The 19,218-nt window shown below is 38.9% G+C and overlaps 2 protein-coding genes and 2 pseudogenes across 3 annotated transcripts; all 4 read left to right on the top strand.

Annotated features, from left to right (window-relative positions):
• Window positions 1-70: 70 nt before the first annotated feature.
• Window positions 71-8,358, top strand: LOC113671317 (uncharacterized). Its single transcript, XM_027187529.2, has 5 exons — window positions 71-333; window positions 1,711-1,909; window positions 3,467-3,682; window positions 4,090-4,269; window positions 7,302-8,358. The coding sequence occupies exons 1-5, from the start codon at window positions 241-243 to the stop codon at window positions 7,601-7,603; spliced, it is 990 nt and encodes a 329-aa protein (XP_027043330.2). The 5' UTR covers window positions 71-240; the 3' UTR covers window positions 7,604-8,358.
• Window positions 1,943-2,950, top strand: LOC149046966 (uncharacterized; annotated as a pseudogene).
• Window positions 8,359-9,211: 853 nt separating the features above from the next.
• Window positions 9,212-12,356, top strand: LOC149046965 (uncharacterized; annotated as a pseudogene). The gene has a single exon (XR_016185925.1). The product of XR_016185925.1 is annotated as an uncharacterized LOC149046965 (transcript).
• Window positions 12,357-15,436: 3,080 nt separating this feature from the next.
• On the top strand, window positions 15,437-18,718 carry LOC149046964 (uncharacterized). The gene has a single exon (XM_089202694.1). It carries the CDS (start codon window positions 15,511-15,513, stop codon window positions 18,571-18,573), a length of 3,063 nt encoding a protein of 1,020 aa, XP_089058820.1. The 5' UTR covers window positions 15,437-15,510; the 3' UTR covers window positions 18,574-18,718.
• Window positions 18,719-19,218: the final 500 nt, after the last annotated feature.

Genomic DNA, 19,218 nt, shown 5'->3' with positions numbered 1-19,218 from the left:
AGATTGTCAGTGTATTCTTACACTTACAGCCAACTTGTTTATACGTATTGCCACTGACAAACTGCTGGCTCAGAATTAGAGGGTCATAACAAAACTGGTCACGCCATCACGCCATCACGCTATCACGCTATCATAGGATGGGAATATTAATTGTTAGACGGCATATTCTTTGTTTCTGTGTAGAGCGTGTGCGAAGCCGTAAACGCTTCTCCGAAAGCCGTCCATATTTCTTCCAGAAGGATGTCAATGAAAGCTCTGTATGTTGAAGAGTTCGGCGACTCGTCGAAGCTAAAGTATGGTGAGGTTCCCAAGCCAGAACCCGCAGAAGGAGAGGTAAAGAAGCTCAAATCCATTTCTCCCCACCCTTGAACTGTTTCAGCGTTTGCACCTACTTTCATGTGTGGTACTGATGGATAATTTCGGGGTCTTCAATTTTTAATGACCATGTAATTAGAGCTAACATAATTTTGTTGGAAGGGATCAGCTTTCACGACAAACCTGATCTATAGAGGATTCTCAAAAAGCAAAACATGCTAAGCTAAGCAGAGGGAGCCCATTAATTAGCAAGATAATGATGATGACAGTGCAAGTTTATTGTTTATCTACCCTTCGCTATTTGGATGAGTTATCGCATATCTGATTATGTCAAAGTCTGCAGTTACTATAATCTATAGAGGATTCTCAAAAGGCAAAACATGCTAAGCTAAGCAGAGGGAGCCCATTAATTAGCAAGATAATGATGATGACAGTGCAAGTTTATTGTTTATCTACCCTTCGCTATTTGGATGAGTTATCGCATATCTGATTATGTCAAAGTCTGCAGTTACAAACCACCCCGTTCACATGCTACTCACAAGATGCTTTGATAAAAATGGATGAGAGAATTTTTTATATAACCAAAAACTTTCAATGAAGTGCGGGATTGCATAAATTTCATTTAGTTTGTAACAGCTAGAGAACGAGGCTTTACAAAAATATTTTGCATTGTTATTACTGATATGTAAATTAGCATTTGAAGTGTTTTCGGCATTCCTGTATCTTAGTGCAGTTAATCAATCTCCCAGTTGCTCAGCCATACAAATGAATTAAGGGGGTAAGTTTTAAAAGAAACTGTGGTGCTGCGTCGGTGAAAGAGTATAGCTGGGTAATTTAGTGTTATCAACTGAGTTGATAACGGAGATTGGCCACCGTAAAGAGTTTCACAGCTGACACTGTTTCGAGCCTTAGCCCTTGGTTTCGCTCTGACGAATGGCTAACGCTCGAAACGTCAGCTTTGAAACTCTTTGCGGTGGCCAATTTACGTTATCAACTCAGTTGATTATACTAAATTACCCTGTCTCAGCCATACAATTTGATAAAATTTAAGTCTTATGTTTTAATCCTTTTCTTTAAAAGTTTATTTAAGTCTTACATCTTAATACATGTAATTTTCTTATGATTGGTTTTATGTTTAAGGACAATTCAAGTGCTTGTAAAAATTTTTTCTCTTTTTCGGTTTGTGTGCCCTCACTTTAACCAATTCTTTTACATGTTTGTGGGAAATACCGCAACGAAGTGGTCTAATTTAACAACATTAGGATGTCCTACATCCTCCCTCTACGTTTCTGCTTCCCAGAAGTTGTGGTATTTGCATGAAGTTTTATCAGGTATGAAATAAATCATAGTATGTAGCTTGAGATTTAAAATTGTTTTGTGTTATTTTCATACTAGGTTTTGGTAAAAAATGAGATTTGTGGCTTGAACTACCTGGAAGTCATGATGAGGGATGGGTATATACCTCTCGAAGCTTTAGGATCTGGTTTTCCTTTGACAATGGGAGTGGAGGCTGCTGGAACAGTCGAAAAAATCGGTGCAAATGTCATTGGTGTAACTAAAGGAGAGAGAGTAGCTTATGCAGTTGTTGGATCTGGTAAATAAGTGATTTACACATGGATGCTTTAGAATGCTCTTGAGTAACCGCCTCGTATATCTGATCACCTCTCATAAGTAACCATTTTCTAGAATACCAAAATTGTGTATGTGAGTGCAGAGACGATGGGTCGACCTAGGTTTTTAGGTTTGTGGATTTTAGGTAAAAAGTAAATATACGAAGTGTACTGTATTTACACGAAACCTGAACTCTACGGTCGCTACATTGACGACTGTATCAGCGCTACCTCTACCAGAGAGGAGCTCACTCAGTTTATAAGCGCCATCAATTCCTTTCACCCGGCTCTGAAATATACATGGGAAATTTCCGCCACTTCTTCGGCTTTTCTAGACATCAAAATATCAATTGAAGGCAACGTTCTATGCACTAGTGTTCACAACAAACCTACAGATTCACATAGTTACTTGTTGTATTCATCTTCACATCCACCACACGTCAAGAATTCCATACCTTTTTCACAGTTTCTCAGACTTCGTCGTTTATGAAGTGACGACTCTGATTTTTCCGAAAAAATCACAGGCCTTGAGCCAGTTTTTCGATAAACGTGGCTGTCCTGTTTCTGTCATTTAAGTAGGCCACTACCGCGCTCAACAAATTGATCAACAGTCAGCACTATAAACGGCTGAGAAGGAAAATACTGATCACATTCCAATCACTATCACATTTCACCCTCACAATCACGCAGTTAAATCTATCATTCTTAAAATCTTTAAATTTCTTAATAACGATTCAGAGACTGGTTCTATCTTTTCGCAACCTCAAGCAATTTCATTAAAATGTGACAAAAAAAAAGGCAACTTTTTGGTCACTGAAGTTCATTTCAAACCAATGACCAACCTGGAACTTTCAAATGCGCTCGCTCACGATGCAAAACTTGTCCTTTCATTCATAACGTAAAGAAAATGTCGGGACCTAAGAGATCCATGAAGATCACTGATCACTTCACGTGTTCCTCCGCCAATGTTATCTACTTCATAACTTACGCTTATTACGAAAAGTTATACATTGGTGACACAGGAAGACGACTGGGTGACCGATTCTGAGAACACCTTCGCGACGTAGAAAGAAATGAAAAGGACGCATCCAAATCAGTCACGAGACACTTTAATCTCCCTAATCATTCTAAGCAGCATATAGCAGTTTGCGGCCTTTCCCTTCATCTAGGCAGTTCAGAAAACCGCAAAACTCTAAAACAAAAGTTTATCTTTCCAATCTGCACTCTTAATCTGCACGGTATCAACGACCGCTTTCCATTCAACCAATTTATTTTTGTTTTTTCGTCGCCATATTCCCACTAATAGCGTAGCTCCATTTCCTGCATATAAACCCACACACAACCCAAAATTCCTCCGATCACTCTGACGAGGGGCTAACGCTCGAAACGTCAGCTTTTAAACTCTTTATGGTGACCAATTTACTTTATCAACTCAGTTGATAATACTAAATTACCAAGCTTAAACTAGTTAGGTTAACTGTTTTAACTTAGAAGTGCTCCTATGGTACCTACAATAGTTTCTTGATCATTTTAATCATCAGGAGCACATGCTGAATATGCAAAAGTGTCAGCATCAAGACTGGTAAAAGTTCCAGATGAGATTAGTTTTGAGCAAGCTGCTACATCAATGATTCAGGGGTTGACTGCGCATTACCTGGTGCATACAACTGGCAGAGTGAAGCCTGGTGACAAGGTGCTGATTCATGCAATCTCTGGAGGGACTGGGTCTCTTGTGTGTCAAGTGGCAAAGAACAGAGGTAAAAAACAGCATCAGGTTTGCAAATTGGAGATTTTTAGTGGAACCTATTTTATGGGGTTACTCTCTTGTAAAAATAGCAAGACAGTATCACTCCCAAGTACTCTTTAAGTGACGCTCTCTGAAGGTAGTTCGTAGGGAAACATGATATTGAATAGTGAGTTTTTAGTAAGAAAAATCAAAGCATTATGCATGACACTCTGGAAGTTTACTTTCATGCTAGTTGACTTGGTGAAGTCAGTTGTACGAGGTAAATGAAATAGGCTCCTCTAAATTTGGGTTGGACTGCTGTTTGTCTATCTAAGTTATTTAGTCAATTGTTCACTCATTTTAAATAAGATTTAAAAAGTGAAATTAATTTGAGGCCAAACAAAGTTCGTTAATTATTTCAATTTCAAATTTTTTCAGGAGCGTTTGTGATTGGGACAACCAGCACTGAGGCCAAAGCAGCAAAAGCGAGGGAGGCCGGTGCTGATGAGGTTATTCTTTACTCACAGAAAGATTTTGCAGAGGAAGTCAACAGGATAACTGATGGAAAAGGGGTTAATGTTATTTACGATGGTATTGGAAAAAAAACTTTTGAGAAAGGTATGATGTGGATCACATATCAAAAAGGATATATGATTCATCTTTTTGGCTCAAGTAAAGGCACAATTCTCTGACTTATCTCAAATCAAAATGAGAGCAGTGGAGTTGTCTACCATATATTGTATGATGAGGTGAATTAAGACCGAAACATGGCTCTAACTTATGAGGTGTTGGAGGACAGACTCACAGAATAATGTCACCATTAACAAGGTTGTGCTTGATATTTACATAAAATAAATATATTCCATGTTTCCGTGCCTCTATTCAGTTTTAGGTCACAGAAGATACCATGATGTGGGAAGAACATCAGTGGGAGTCTTGGCTTTGCCTCCTCTGCCACAATTTTTTTTACTTCCTTCATTCTGAAGTCTCTGATTTATTACTGAGCAGACACACACAAGGCAATTAACTTGGAATATATTTCCTAAAGAGGTTTGTCCGATGTGATTCAGCAACAAATCACAAATTAATCAAAAATGACTCTTTTGGTATATAAATAGGAATCCTAACGTAAGGAATGAACTCTCAGCCAATTTCGATTTCCTAGCATTTGCACCTCGCCGTCTAATTCTCGCACATCTAGCATATTTGCATCACTTGAAAGCTTTTTAGTGCAGTTTTAAATAATATGTCGAGATAACAAAACCAGAGAAATCCCAATGGCCAATCAGAATTAAGTGTAACGTCATCATTAACCAATGGGAAGTCATAGTGTAAACAAGCGAAGTGCCAAAAGTGCGGAAAAACGCGGTTGAGCAAGTCGCGCTTGGTTTTAGTTTTGTATCCGATCGATCGAGTTGTAGACTCAAGTTTTTTTGAACCAATCAGGGACGTTGTGAAGCAAAATAAATGCAGTCTTGGATTATTTTCATTACTCAATAGAGTCAATAGAAAACGGCTCTTATTTTTTGTCACGCTTCTTTATCCCTTCTTTAAAAAGGCTGCGATTAAGCGTTCTTTGACAGGATGAGCCAAAGCTGGCGGGTGTTTCTCCAAAAATGCTTTTTTTACTTATTTTTCAAACCACTCCAAAACAATTTGACATACTTAAGTCATTGCATCTAAGAATCAAAGTGCTCTGTGGGCAAACTCGTGAATTGACAGATGACTTACATGACTTTTTGGATTATGTTTAATGTTATTTGGTTTAGGAAATTTTTTGGTTGATTGTCATATTTAGAGCACGAGCAGTAGTTCATTGTTCGCTAATGTAGCAAAGAAACAAAGTAACGTTGAGATAAGAAGGCACTACAATTGAAATGATCATGCTATTACATTTAACAAGGGTGAATGATGTCATGTGTTTTAAACATTTATTTTTTTTAGAGGGCACGGTAACGAATCCTGCAATCTGTTGGTTCTTTACCCGGTCAGTATTTTCCTATCTCTGTCCACGGGCCACGGTAACGCTTTCGTGAGTCGCCGAGTACATCCCAACTTTCGTTGCCATTTTTCATAAATATATATCGTTTCCCCGGCTGGACAGTATTTTTAAGGAAACACTTCGGTTACTACCTCAAGCCAATAAATAACTTATGAATCCTCTGTTTTCTCTGTCTCAAATCGCTTTGGTCGATAGAAAAATTTTGTTTTCAGAATGAATTTGTATAAGCATAGTGTCAATTACGTTGGTTGACAAGCGGCCTAAAAACCGTCTGCAGTTAATTTTAATCGTTCACAAAAAGTACATAGAAAGTTAAAACGTGAAGTATTTGGTTACAGTTTATGAAAGATCTTGCCGTATTTACAGCCCTAAATCATTCGGGTTCTTTCGGAAAGAATTTCGTCAAGTTGAAAAAAAAAAAATGTTATTTACCGGCTAAGGGTCGGTCCGTATGGTGAAAAACTGTGACCTCGGTCTTGAAATGTTTTTCATCATACGGACCTCCCAGCCGGCAAATAACATATATATATCATTTGTGTTTCTGGTTCAAAAGAAAAGGTTGGAAGTAAATGTAGGTGAAAAGTGAAATTTACGAGTTTTGAGTGACATAACTAAGCCAAGACTGCCACGGTCATTTTGGATTTCCACCTGGGTAAATTTTGGTCACGTGCTAGGCAACGTATAATCAAGAACAAGATAGAATTTCAGGCCTATTTATCCATTTTGTGGTGTATAACTTTGGCATTTTAGTACGTAATATCTATTTAGAATCTTCAATTTTTCTTGAAACTTGAAAGAAAATTGTTCTTTAAAATTCACTGGAAATCGGTAGCCAAAATTATTTGTCTAGGTGTTATTTGATTTTCGTGTTAACCTGTAATTTCGTCAGTCGCCGGCACCTTTTGTTGCTTCACACAGGAAAAACACGCGATACAAAATGTAATGATCGATTTTGTCCCCAATCTCACGCCACAACAGAAAGAGCCTTCGAACACCTGTAAAACTCCGAGCGCTTCGGAGTAAGAGATATTTTTAATGAATCTTCGGATTATTTTCAAGTTCAAGGATTGTAAATTACAATTTTATGGAAAACGAAGGTGGTTCTCTTATTTCATTGTGAATCCTCGCACGCCTGCCAGTCGCTAGCGCCGCTTGTTGAAACTAAAACGAAAAAAAAAACTCTTTTAAGATTATCATTGGCTTCTTTTTCACCTCACCACTATTCTTAGCAACAAAGGTCGCCATTTCGTTTGTTTATTACTCGTCAAAAACTATCAAATGCACTCAAAAGCCTGAAATTGGAAAAAAGTTTACAGGAATCGACCAATCGAGCGGGCGAGCGAGCGAGCAAATGCCATTCCCCACATCATATCTATAACTCGCTCTTGCGCATGCGCGCAATTTACGAGTTAAAATGAATCATTGGTTAACTTTCGGATCATTTAAGTCATGTGGCAAACTTTCTTTCATCAGTGATCTTCAAATTCATGAAAAAGTTAAAACTGCCATTTCGCGTTTCAAGCAGAGACAAATAAAACACGTTCATAAATCACGAAAAAGCCCCTCTTAAATTGAAATAGGAATGTCACTTCATGGCTTTAATAGGTGCCACACATATCTCCAGCCTTCATGTCTTGTTTCTTTACAGACTTTGAATGTTTGGCTATCCAAGGAATCGTGGTATCTTTTGGACTAGTTTCTGGACCCCCGCCTCCAATTGATGTGGAGAAACTCGCTAAAGGTTCCTTCTCTATCTGCCGACCTATGTTGTTTCACTACATTGCAAACGAAGAAGATTTGAAGAAGCGTAGCTCTGAAGTCTTTGCCTGGATCAAGAAAGGCGAAGTAAAGTTTGGCGACTTTACTGTATTACCACTGTCCGAGGGAAAGAAAGCTTACGATTTGTTGGGAAGTGGAAAATCTACAGGAAAAATCTTGATGAAGCCTTGAACTGAAAATATTTAAGCACACTATCCAAAGAAATGTTCATTATTATCACGTTGTCGGGCATTGTGGCGCATTTTGTATTTAATCCTGCTGAAATAAGCCAATGAAAATAAGAGTCAAACAATCGTACGATAAAAGCAGCAAATTAAAATCGAGAAGCCATAGATATGTTCGCGCCCTATTCCCGCAGAGTTGGTGGAAGAATTGAAAGCGATCTTTTCAAAGCCCAAATGATATCTGAAATCGTAGAATTCAACGAAGAATCAATCTTCTGAGCTAGAAGAAGAAGATTTGTAAAAGTGAGAAGCTGATTCCGTCCCCAAAAAAACATACCTTTTAGGGTTCAGATTGCTGTGTGTATTTTTTTTTTTCAGTTTTTATTTTCTCAATGCCCTTCAAAGTGACAATAATAGTAACAGAGTGTATTTTCTTGAGCGGCTCGGGCTAAAATGAGTCTGAGTCGGGCCCAAAACATATTTACGCCCGCGAACATAACCTCTATCGTTTTAGTAGATTAAAGGCTGATACAAACTGTATCAAATGCTAACGTACTTTTAATCAATATATATTAATGCACGGGGTTTTGAGATGTCTCTAAGGACAAGGGGGATATTAAGAGTTTTGAAATTTATGCAAGAGCCACTGAAGGCAACTTTATCAGTCTGGCGATCAGACCAGTGTTTGTTTTGCTCTCTGCTGCATATCTTGTTACGCTTGTTGTATCTTGTACCAATAAACAAGACTCTGCCTCCTAATTACATAATATCTAATACTCATTTCGGTGTGAATATCTTTTAACCTAACATTTACTGCTGGAAGGATTTGCGCGAGTGTACAGCACTTATAAAGGAGGGTTCTCCGGTTTACATTGAACAGCTTTTTCAGTGTTGAAAAAATGCAAATCAAAGGTCGATTACCTGATTTTTTTAGAATACTCTTCATAAACACCCAAAAGGACTTCGTTAAGTTCTTACTGAACTGTTCACGCAAACCCAAAGTTTCCATTTGGAACTCAACCCTGCTCACATACGTTATGTTGAAGTTGAAGTGTAGTGTCGTAAGAGACGGTGAACGCATCAGGCCATTCGCGAAAGTCCAACTAAAAATGTAAATTTAAACGTCTTCCCCCGGCGTTGCCGTTCTGACTGCTTATGGTCTCTAATGACATTAAGCAAGCGTCAAAACGTCGTGATTTTCGAAACAATTTATTGGAAAATATCTCAAACCTCGATGGCTTTAAGTTTACGTCCTTCAATTTTTCAGCAGTGTTTTATCGTCTAATAATATGCACGAGAAAATTACTCAGTTCTTATTGGTTAAGATAAATGCAGTTTTCAGGTAATTCAATGCAGAAGAGGGTTATTTCATGTACACTATTAATACATAATCACAAGATTTTTCCCGTTTAGTTTGGAATAAATAAGCACTTGTTAATTTTGTTAGACTTTGAAAAAATTTACTCGTGCTTATTTATTCCAAATTGCACTCGAAATCATGTGATTACCTATGCAAATTATACAGCAAATCTCTTCTTGACAATTTATATAGCGTGAAAATCCAAAAGTTGTAAGGTGCTTTACAGGATTAAAAGTAGGAATAAAACAAACAAGAATGCATCTACCGTATTTCCTCGAATAAGCGCCCTCTGTAATGAGCGCCCTCCTTTGACAAATGCTTCACTCTCCTCTCAATCTCCTAAATAGTAGGGATAAAAGGAAGAACTGTTTCTATTGCACTTTATTTATATTTATATCTCTTTAAGCTTCAACTACAGCGGGATCATTGCAGGAGGCCGCTCACTCCGCCCGCACCACCACCGGGAATATCCGATGACATAATGCAAGACTTGAAACTCATCGCAGACAGAAATGTTAAATCCAGTCCAACCACTGGCTTTTTGCTTCTCTTTCGCATGGAGTCGTACCAAGATACTGAATGAGTCAGAAAAAAAATGGTCGTAACAACCTAAACTTTTAATTCAGCGCGATCCTTTGTTTAATGTCAATCAAACACCTCTCCCTCCCCTCCAACACAATAAATCTCTTTTTGTACGAACGAACGTGTAATTTGTAGCAAAAGATAATACCGAGATTTTTTCTTGTATGCCCTTCAGTGCTCTGGAAGTTTGAAAGTTAAAGGTGAAGAAATAAGTGATGGCCTTTTGCGCAGCTATTACACTGTTTTCAGGTTCCCACGCGGGGTAAATCGATTGCAAGCTCGTTACTTTAATAAAGATGGACTTTGAGCAAGGAATTTCATTTTCTTAAAGAGAAGTGGGCGTGGAGGAAATGAAAAAGGCACAACGGGAAACCGTAAAAGTGATTGGTTTAGATTTCAGAGACGGCCTTTCGCTTCTACTCCTGATGCAACAGCTGATCATCGTACAGGTGACTGCACTTGAGCCGGGATCACTACAAAACAAAGAAAAACAGCAATGTTTTAGAAATATATATAATAACGGCGTAATTCCTTTCAGTATGTAGTATACATACCGTAAGATTTAGAGAAGCTAACTAACGATGAAATTTCTTTCAGTATGTATAAAGTATAGACATACCTAGCCTAGCTTGAAAGCCATGAAAGCCTTTGATGCCTTGTATGCCAAGTATACCAATGTCTTGGTAGAAAAACGTACACTTGTTGTAAAAAAGCAAAATCTGAAATCTGAAACCAAACTGCATATATATGGGGTGTAACAACCGTCAAAAATAAATGTTTATGATATCCACAATTTCAGTTATGAAATATGAGAGATATGCAATCGTGCTATTTGGTCCTTGTGTTATGACATCATGCTATTACATTTGACTATTTTGCTTTTGTAATGTGCTGATTTATCACTGTACCTTGGCGTTTGGCTATTATATTTTACTATTTTGCCATTTCATTCTTGTATTCTTCAATTTCGACATTGGGTCACGCAGTTTTGCTGTTGTGATTTTGTCATTTTCATAGCGTGCGTTTCATTGTGGTGTTTTGACATGGTAACATGCAGTTCGTCATGACTCTCAGAAACGAGTTTTGGACAAGATAATTTATTTACCGCCAAAATTATAATTATGTTAACATATTCCCTCCCTGTCGCCTTGTCTTTGTTGGAAACATGGCGGCTTTTCGTGAAAGAGCGATGAATTTATTAGAAAAGGCGACCCGTCTTATTAGGGAACACACATCTAAGGCCTAGTTTATACGTCACGCTACAGTCGAATTTAATTCAGACGAATTTAATTCAAGGTCCCACAAGCAATTAAATTCCACGATAGCGCGACGTCTAAAACGAATTAAATTCGTCTGGTAAATTAAATTCGTCCTAGACGTTTTATCCGTCTTGGTAAGACGGATAAAATATCGATAAAGCGTCTTCAGTTTTAACGCCGCGCTAACTTCGCGTCGAGTGAAATGCATACATTTTCTTAATGTATTTCAATTTATTTTGGTGAGCCCGCAGCGACCCGTGGCGAGCTTTTCAAGTATTCCGCATGCGCAGAAATTCCTCTTGGGCACTTGGGCGCGAGTTTACATTGTAGTTCATAGCCATGGCGCTTTGGAGGAAAAGTTTGTCATTTTCTTGCAGTAATTGTGAGAGACAAACGAACTATACTTGTATAACGTGTGGTAAAAGTGTATGTGTTCGATCGGAATGTTCGATTCCTGAAGTTAATGAAGAAGCTATCGGCTGGCAACCAAATAAACGTGTTGGGTATTGTCTCAAGTGTGCTCTTTGTACAGAAAAGCTTGTCAAAGATTGTCAGAGCGAAGTAGATGACAAAGACCATGGTCAGAGGGATCTTACAACATGTATTCGCGAAGAAGAAGAAGAAGAGTCAGATTTCATCGAGGAAGGTGAAATGGTGAGTTCTGAATGTAGGAAAAGGAAGAAAAGAATTGGGCGGAGAGCGACTTGGAAAGAAGATCACATCACTGATATGGTAAATATCATTGTTAATGATGACCAGCTGGTCAAGAAACTGATATTTTGCAATACTAAGAAAGCAAGCAATACTGAAGCTTATGAGATGGTGCGGAAACGGCTGAACGTCGAATACAATAAGACCACCGGGAGTGATTTTCCTTTCCAAGTGCAACAAACGAGAAATAAATTTAAGTCATGCATTAGTACGTGTAGGCAGATCTGCATGACAATGAAAACTGCTTCAGGTATGAAAGGTTTGTTGAAGAACGGGGATATGGTAAATGGTTTGACCTTCTTTGTGTACTTGTTAAAACTAGAGACTCATGTCAACGAGAAAATGCATGTGAACCCTCTGTACATATTGGAAATGTAGACAAGCAAGATACCAGCAAGAATGATCAAGAAGTTGATGGTGATGATGATGACTGTGCAAGCACTTCATCCAGCCTTATGGATAGCAGTGGAGAAGTCCCATCCAAGGGTAAACGTTTTTTGGCAAAGAAACCTGCCTCTAAAAGAGCTAAAACTGAGCAGATGGCAAAAGCTGTTGAACTACTTCAAAGTACTATTGAGAATGATCCCACCAAAGAACTTTTGCAAATTTTAAGGGAAGATATGAAGCAGTCTAGAGAACAGGAAATGAGGTACTTCCAGTTGATGTGTGGCCTACTAACACCCAACAGCAACCCAAACATGCAACCCCATGGTAATTTCCATCCTTATAGCAATTCTTATTCTGATGATTTTCATCATCAAAGCCATAATTTTGCACAACAATCTGTGTCCAATCCCAGAGCTAGCAGCAGTCACCCAAGTACCCATCCTTTGGGTACACATCATTGATGTCATCTGCTCCAAAAAATGATGAGCAGTCTCTCCTACATCACATTCAGTCAACTATGACTTCTCAAGGACAATCTGGTGTTTCACAGTTGTACCAATTTTGAAAGGGTCTTGGCATGCACTCTAATATTTTAAAGTTATTTTGGAACTACTTTGAAAAGAGCCTTCTACACTATGCTCTTGAAGTGCCTTTAACTCAAATAATCTTTCTCCACCAGCAGAAATCTTAATATTGCGCTGATATGATGGTTCAAGAAGTGTAGCATTTTGTTTAAATATTGGTTTTTTAAAAGAATTTGTAAATTAAGTCTGTTTTTATCTCAAACACAACCAAGCTGTGGGGGGCATGGATCTATTCCTTGTTCATGACATCACAAACTGCTTTGTAGTGCAAAAATTCTTTGAAAGCAGTCTGTGATGTCAAACAGGAATAGAGCCATGCTTCTTGTGGTCCAAGTTGGTCGTTGTTGTTATCCATAAAAATCCAGGTCTTAAGCAAATTAAGACAAAACAGTGGAATTTTGCTCAGAAAAATACAAATATATATTTGAGAGAAAAATACAAATATTTATTTGAGGGAAAAATTGGGGGAAACAGTTGGTGGGGAGAACATATTTTAAAGCAAATATCAACGAAGTGGTGATCATGTCCGACCAGTAAGTTTTGTACCGTTAACTGTCATAATTGATTGAATGAGCTGATAGCCAACTTATAAGGTGTACCTGGCAATGTTCCTGAAGTGGATGCAAATTATGTACAGGTGCAGGCCAAACTATCTATTTTTGGCAGCAGAGGTATTAATAATATTACCTGAGTTCCCATGTAGTTTCTTTGCACTGAGATACCACCATAGGTAGTTTGCTATGTTTTGGTTGTCAAGATACGATCCTCAATAATTCTCTGTTTAATGTTTACTTTGTGGTTATGAGTAGTCAAAACAAAAACTTGTGCAATGGAAAACAAGTACTGCTGTCTCCTCAAGGCTATACCCTGGTGACAGTGTAGATACCCTTTCAAAGTTGTTCCCTCAAAAACATGAAAGGAACAGGACAATGTGTATTACTGAAATGTACATTATGGTTTACAAATCATTCAAATGTTGTGTTTCACTTTGAATCTTTTCGTTATTTTTTATATCCCTTTGTTAATTTGTTTGAAATTATATTACATAAGTTGGAAAACAAAGGAAAATTGTATGGTGAAAGAATCAATACATTTCTTTAACGAAGGAAATAACAACTGAATTACAGTATTGCAATTCTCATCATAACAGTGTTTATCTCATGGTACTGTATGTAATGTCTGAAAAATATACAGTGATGCAACGTAATGTCATATATTAATAGTATTCCTTGATCCAATGACTATCATTGCTTGCTTGAACATGAACTCGAGACCTGTGCATTTCTAACTTGCATTTAAAATGGGTCGCTTAAAGCATTGATGAGAAGTAATGCAACAAACGTATTAGAAATGTCATGACATTCAGTACCTTTGGTCCAATTTGATTCTTTTTTCTGTTATGTGTACTGAAAAGAAATGTAATAGTGAAGTAAGCGAGTTTTTCATATAATGCCGATTTGCAGGGCTTGTACATGTAATGCCTAAGTTGAAATTGAGACAGTTCCACAAAATATTCATTTCTACCCCCGTGGATTAAGAGCGTAGAACTCGCGTTCCGGCGTGAAGGCAAGTAGCAAGTTCTTGAAGTACGCGCTAAAGTTTAAGACGGTTGCCGGAGTTAGCGGGAGTTTGAGGTCTGACAAAAAACTTCACAGGGGCGTTGAATATTTTATGGAACAACACACTGTTGCTTTTATGAAGTTTACCTGAAATGTGAGGTTACAATCTATGGAGAACTTTAAAAAAAACATGGATGAAAAAAAAATTGTTTTAATCACGTCTACATTTCCAGTTCGTTTGCTTCTTTTTCCTGCCACATTTTCCTGGTCAGAGCCTCCCTTATTGCTCCAGCTTTGCGAGATGAATCCTTTCTCTTAGGGCAGTTGCGCATCTGTAACAGATCTCGTATTTCTTCTCTGGACCTTTTCTTTTGTGTGAAAGGATCAATTGACAAATCCAGTTGGGCAGGAAGGCTGTCCTTTGTGGTAATGCAGATGTTGTGAAGTACAATACACGCGAGCGCGGCCAGTTTCACCGAATCTGGTCTACATTCTAGCTTTCGATACAAAACTCTCCATCTGCTCTTCAGTTGTCCATAGGCTCGCTCAGTTACCATTCTTGCGCGGCTTAGACGATAGTTAAAATAGCCCTCTTCAGGTGTAAGGTTAGCATTACCATATGGTTTCATTACCCACACTCTGAATGGGAAAGCAGAATCGCCCAAAATCATCGGGTAAACCTCGGTACCTTCAATGACTTGAGAAATTGATGGTATGATGTTGTTTTCAGTAATGTTGTGCCACAAATCAGTGGACTGGAAAACGATGGAATCGTGTGAATTTCCTGGAAAATCAACACTTGCCTAGATGAAACGATCCTGTGCATCTACAATGGCCATCAATACTATTGAATAAAAGTTCTTAAAGTTATGATACTCTTTACAGGCTTTCAGACCGCCAGGAGGGCATTGAATGGGGATGTGGCACCCATCTACAGCACCCCAGTAGCAGGGGAATTGCCAGAACGCTGTCCTATCCACCATTTTCTCCATAATATTCTGTTTGGTGATTGGAAAATGCGCTTGCACCGAAGGTTTCCACAGGTTTCTTATGATCGCTTCACATACTTCCTCTATGATTTTGTGAACGGTCGTCACACCAAGGCCAAACAGTTCCGCAATGGTGTATAGGTAGTCACCTCTACCTAATCTGTAAAAGACATATAGCTAGCCTACATTCGGCAGAAACGGGCTGCTCTGTGACAAAATCTTTCTCAATATCAGGTCGAAGAGATTGCGCAGGCGCCGAGTATGGCGGCCACGAGGATATTGGCTCCTCTTCTATTAGCTATTTTAATCAATTTTAAGCTTCAATTTTATTACAATATATACTTGGATGAAGACTTTGACTCTCTCAAGCCTATTTGGAGAGGAAAAAGTTCGGTTGGTTGCGATGTCTTTGGAATTTCCTTCTCAGCTCGTAAGTGCTACTCAACAAGGGCGCACCGCCATGATAGACTTCGAAGGCCTATCATGAAATGGGTTAAACATGGTTATATACTGCTTGCGGCGACGGATTGCTCCCTGTTAACGATAGACATTACAGTTTTTATGGATGTGGAGACGAACCCTGGTCCTATTTCTTCAGAGAAGAGCTATGATCTACGAAAGCAAACCTGGTCTGACGAAAGTAAGATTCCATGTTATGGAAGAAACTATTTACTCGGTTTGAGAAAGAAATCTGGTAAACCTTCGAGCCCTGTCTTAGAGACGCTTAAGAAACTACAGCTGCTCAGGTTTCGTGGTAATCGGGGAGGTTTGAGAAAAAATGTTCAGCATGTGAAGGAGAGAACTATTCAGAATATTTCTGTCGTCATTGGACGAAGGGCGGAAAGTGGTTTTGCTATTCCCCGGCTGCGGGTTGAAAAACGACGAAACCCTAGCAATCTCGTCAGTGTACCAAAACAAGTGGTGTCCCGCGAACACACCTCTGTTAGTTCTGGTCAGCTTGCTGTCCCTAAACTTTTGTTTATTAATATCTGTAGTTTGGGGAAAACAACTAGTCGGGTGCGAGCGGTTGTGGCTTTGGAAGCCGACTTAAGAAATAATGACATCGATGCTTGTGTTGTGTCGGAAACTCATTTAAAAATTGAGGTACCCGATACGGTGGTTAATATCTCGGGTTATAATATCTTCAGAAGGGATAGGAATTGGTCTGGATGCGATCTAAGGAATGGGGGAGGTGTTGCTATCTATACAAGGAGTAATCTTTCAGTTATTGATGTTTATCGTTCTAATTTATACGAGTTTATTTGCCTGACTGTGTTGCTGCCAAGTGGGAATTACATTCTTTTATCTGGTCTTTATCACCCCCCGAAAACATCATACCAGCAATGCGATTTAATGGATTATCTTCTTAATTTCTTTGACACAATGCTGGATAATCACCCAAACGCTACTATTGTTTGCGGTGGCGATCTGAATCACCTTGATCTCACGAGACTTAAACGCATTACTGGTTGGACCGCTTTAGTGGATTTTCCAACACGAGGGGATTCATTTTTGGATAATTGTCTTACAAATAGGCCAGAGCTCTTCGGAAAAGCTTTATCTATAAAGATGCTGATTAAGACGGATCACATTGGATTTATAGTTCCAGCGGGCAAGAAACTCAAGCCTATTCGTAAGAAAGTGCAATTTAGGGATTGTCGTGAGCATAGGAAGCAAGCTCTTTACCTTGCCCTCGCATCAGAATGCTGGGATGATGTTTTGGAGGCGGATAGTATCGAAACAGCTGTGAACATCTTAGAATTGAAGATCCTGTCAAATATTAACTGGTGCATGTCTTTACGAACGGTTTCCCTTTCGTCCCGTGATCCAAGTTGGATGACACCGCTAGTTAAATACATGCTACGTAGCAAGTCTCGCATCTCTGTTTTACGCACTAATAAGCATAGAGAGCTTAATAGAAATGTGTTGAAGGTTATTGGCGAAAACAGAAGGATGCTTCTGGAGGGCAAAATGGGGAGCAGAGAATGGTGGAAAAACGTAGACTTGATATCTCAACGCCGGCGGTCCACAAACGTTTCGCTGGATAGAGAGACCGCTCAAGATTTGAACGAGTATTTCGGTGACCTGTGTACGGATGGCGATTACGTTGAGCCCGCGTTACTTGAAATTGGTCCTGAGGTGAAAGTCCCGGAAATTAGTGAACGATATGTATGGAACTCACTGAGTACTCTAAAGAAGACTGCAACTGGTCCTGACCAAATTCCGTATTGGGTGTGGAAAGACCATGCGGAGATCTTCACTCCAATCATTACTAAGCTATGGAATTTGTCTCTCGCTACGCACCAATGGCCTAGATCGTGGAAAAGGGCAAGTATAAACCCACTGCCAAAAGTTGATGTTCCAGTGGCAAGAGGGGACTTCCGGGGGATCAACGTAACCCCTGTAATAGCAAGAGCCCTGGAAAAGGCAGTCTATAAGATTCACGCCCAAAGGCCGGTAGAAGAACAGCTGTTGAATAGTCAATTCGCGTATAGAGAAGGAGGGAGCTGCACAGATGCTTTGCTACTTATACAGAATAAGATCTGCAAGTTTCTTGATGATCCCAAGTGCAAGACAGTGCGGATGTTCGCGATGGATTTCAGTAAGGCCTTTGACTCTGTGAGCCATCAACTCCTTGCTGAGAAACTTAAGAGTCTACCACTTAACCCGTATATCATAAACTGGTGGTTAGGTTTTTTGCGAGATAGAAAACAAAGAGTTATTTTCGGGAATCATGTCTGTAATTGGAAAACAGTTAACAAGGGCACAACCCAGGGTAGTGTTTCAGGACCTTATTTGTTCAATATATTTCTTAACGATCTGGAAATTAAATTAGGAAACGAGACACTTGGTTTCAAATACGCTGATGACTGTACGATTATTGCTCCGGTATATTATTATAAAGATCACTCTGTAGACTTAATAAATCAGTTTTTACAGTGGGCAAGCCAAAATAGAATGAATTCAAATTCTACTAAATGTAAAGAGCTTGTTATGTATAAAAAAGGTCACACTGCTGAGGCCTACAAAAGTATTTTTGGCATACCTCAGACTAGTACAATAACCATTCTTGGTCTCACGTTTCAGCCGAACTGCAAATTCAGTACTCACCTAAAAGAAAAGTTAGGTAAAGCTAATAAATGTTTATACGTTATCAGATGCCTCCGCAAAGAAGGATGTAGCCAAGCAGAAGTAGATGTTTTATTTAATTCCATTGTCCTACCTAATATTACTTATGCTCTATCTGTGCATGGGGCCTCTGAGTCAGAGCTAACTATAGCCCAGCAGTTTTTAGATCGTTGTTTTAAACGTAGTTACATATCTAAGAAATTAGTGATAGGTGACTTACTTAAAACGCAAGATCACAAAATTTGTCGCAAGGTTTCAACTATCCTGAGCCATCCTCTTAGAGCCTACTTCCCTGAGACCAAGATCACGAGGTATAATTTGAGAAATAAATCCCTTGTCATGCCCGCCATTCGCACAAACCGTTTTAAGAATACATTTTTTAATAGAATTGTTTTTAAGTACAATGTAGCTTTGTAAAAGTGTACTTCCTGTATTAGACTTTTGTATTTGTTTCCACGTATATACTTATCTTATTTAGATACACCTAAGCTTATTTACATCCTTTTCTTTTTAATGTAACATAAGATATGTAATTTTATCTTTTGAACAATAAAGACACACTGAAAGACACACTGAAGACTCTTCAAAATTAGGTTAAACGTATTCCTTGATACACGAAAGGTTTTCTTTAATCTTCCTTCATCATAGGACGCCCAGACCAATTCCCACCAACCTGTGTTTTTATGACTGCGACGACAACTGTGAGGTCTTCGAGCGCTAATTTCATCTTCACTTGACTGTAACAGGAGACACGTCAGCAAACAAAGTCGTACGATAAACCTTTTCCTCATTAACACCAATGTAACCATATTACGCCGTAGTTGACGTCGCCGTTGTCTTTCCCTGGAAAATTTTCTCGAGCAAAATTGTTTTCAGAGCTTTAGCCCGCGCCATGTTTGTTTCAAAATGACACCTCTGACCAGAGACACTGCATTTGGGAGGAGAATTAAATTCGACCGTATTGATTTCGACGCATAAAACCACGCCACGATTTATGTCGACGGAACGACGAATTTAATGGAATTAAATTCGACTGTAGCGCGAGGCCTTAGATGTCATGGT

The sequence above is a fragment of the Pocillopora damicornis genome, chromosome 4, assembly GCF_964200805.1.
Source record: "Pocillopora damicornis chromosome 4, jaPocDami1.2, whole genome shotgun sequence".
Taxonomy (NCBI): domain Eukaryota; kingdom Metazoa; phylum Cnidaria; class Anthozoa; order Scleractinia; family Pocilloporidae; genus Pocillopora; species Pocillopora damicornis.
This window is presented reverse-complemented; position numbering and strand designations above follow the sequence as displayed.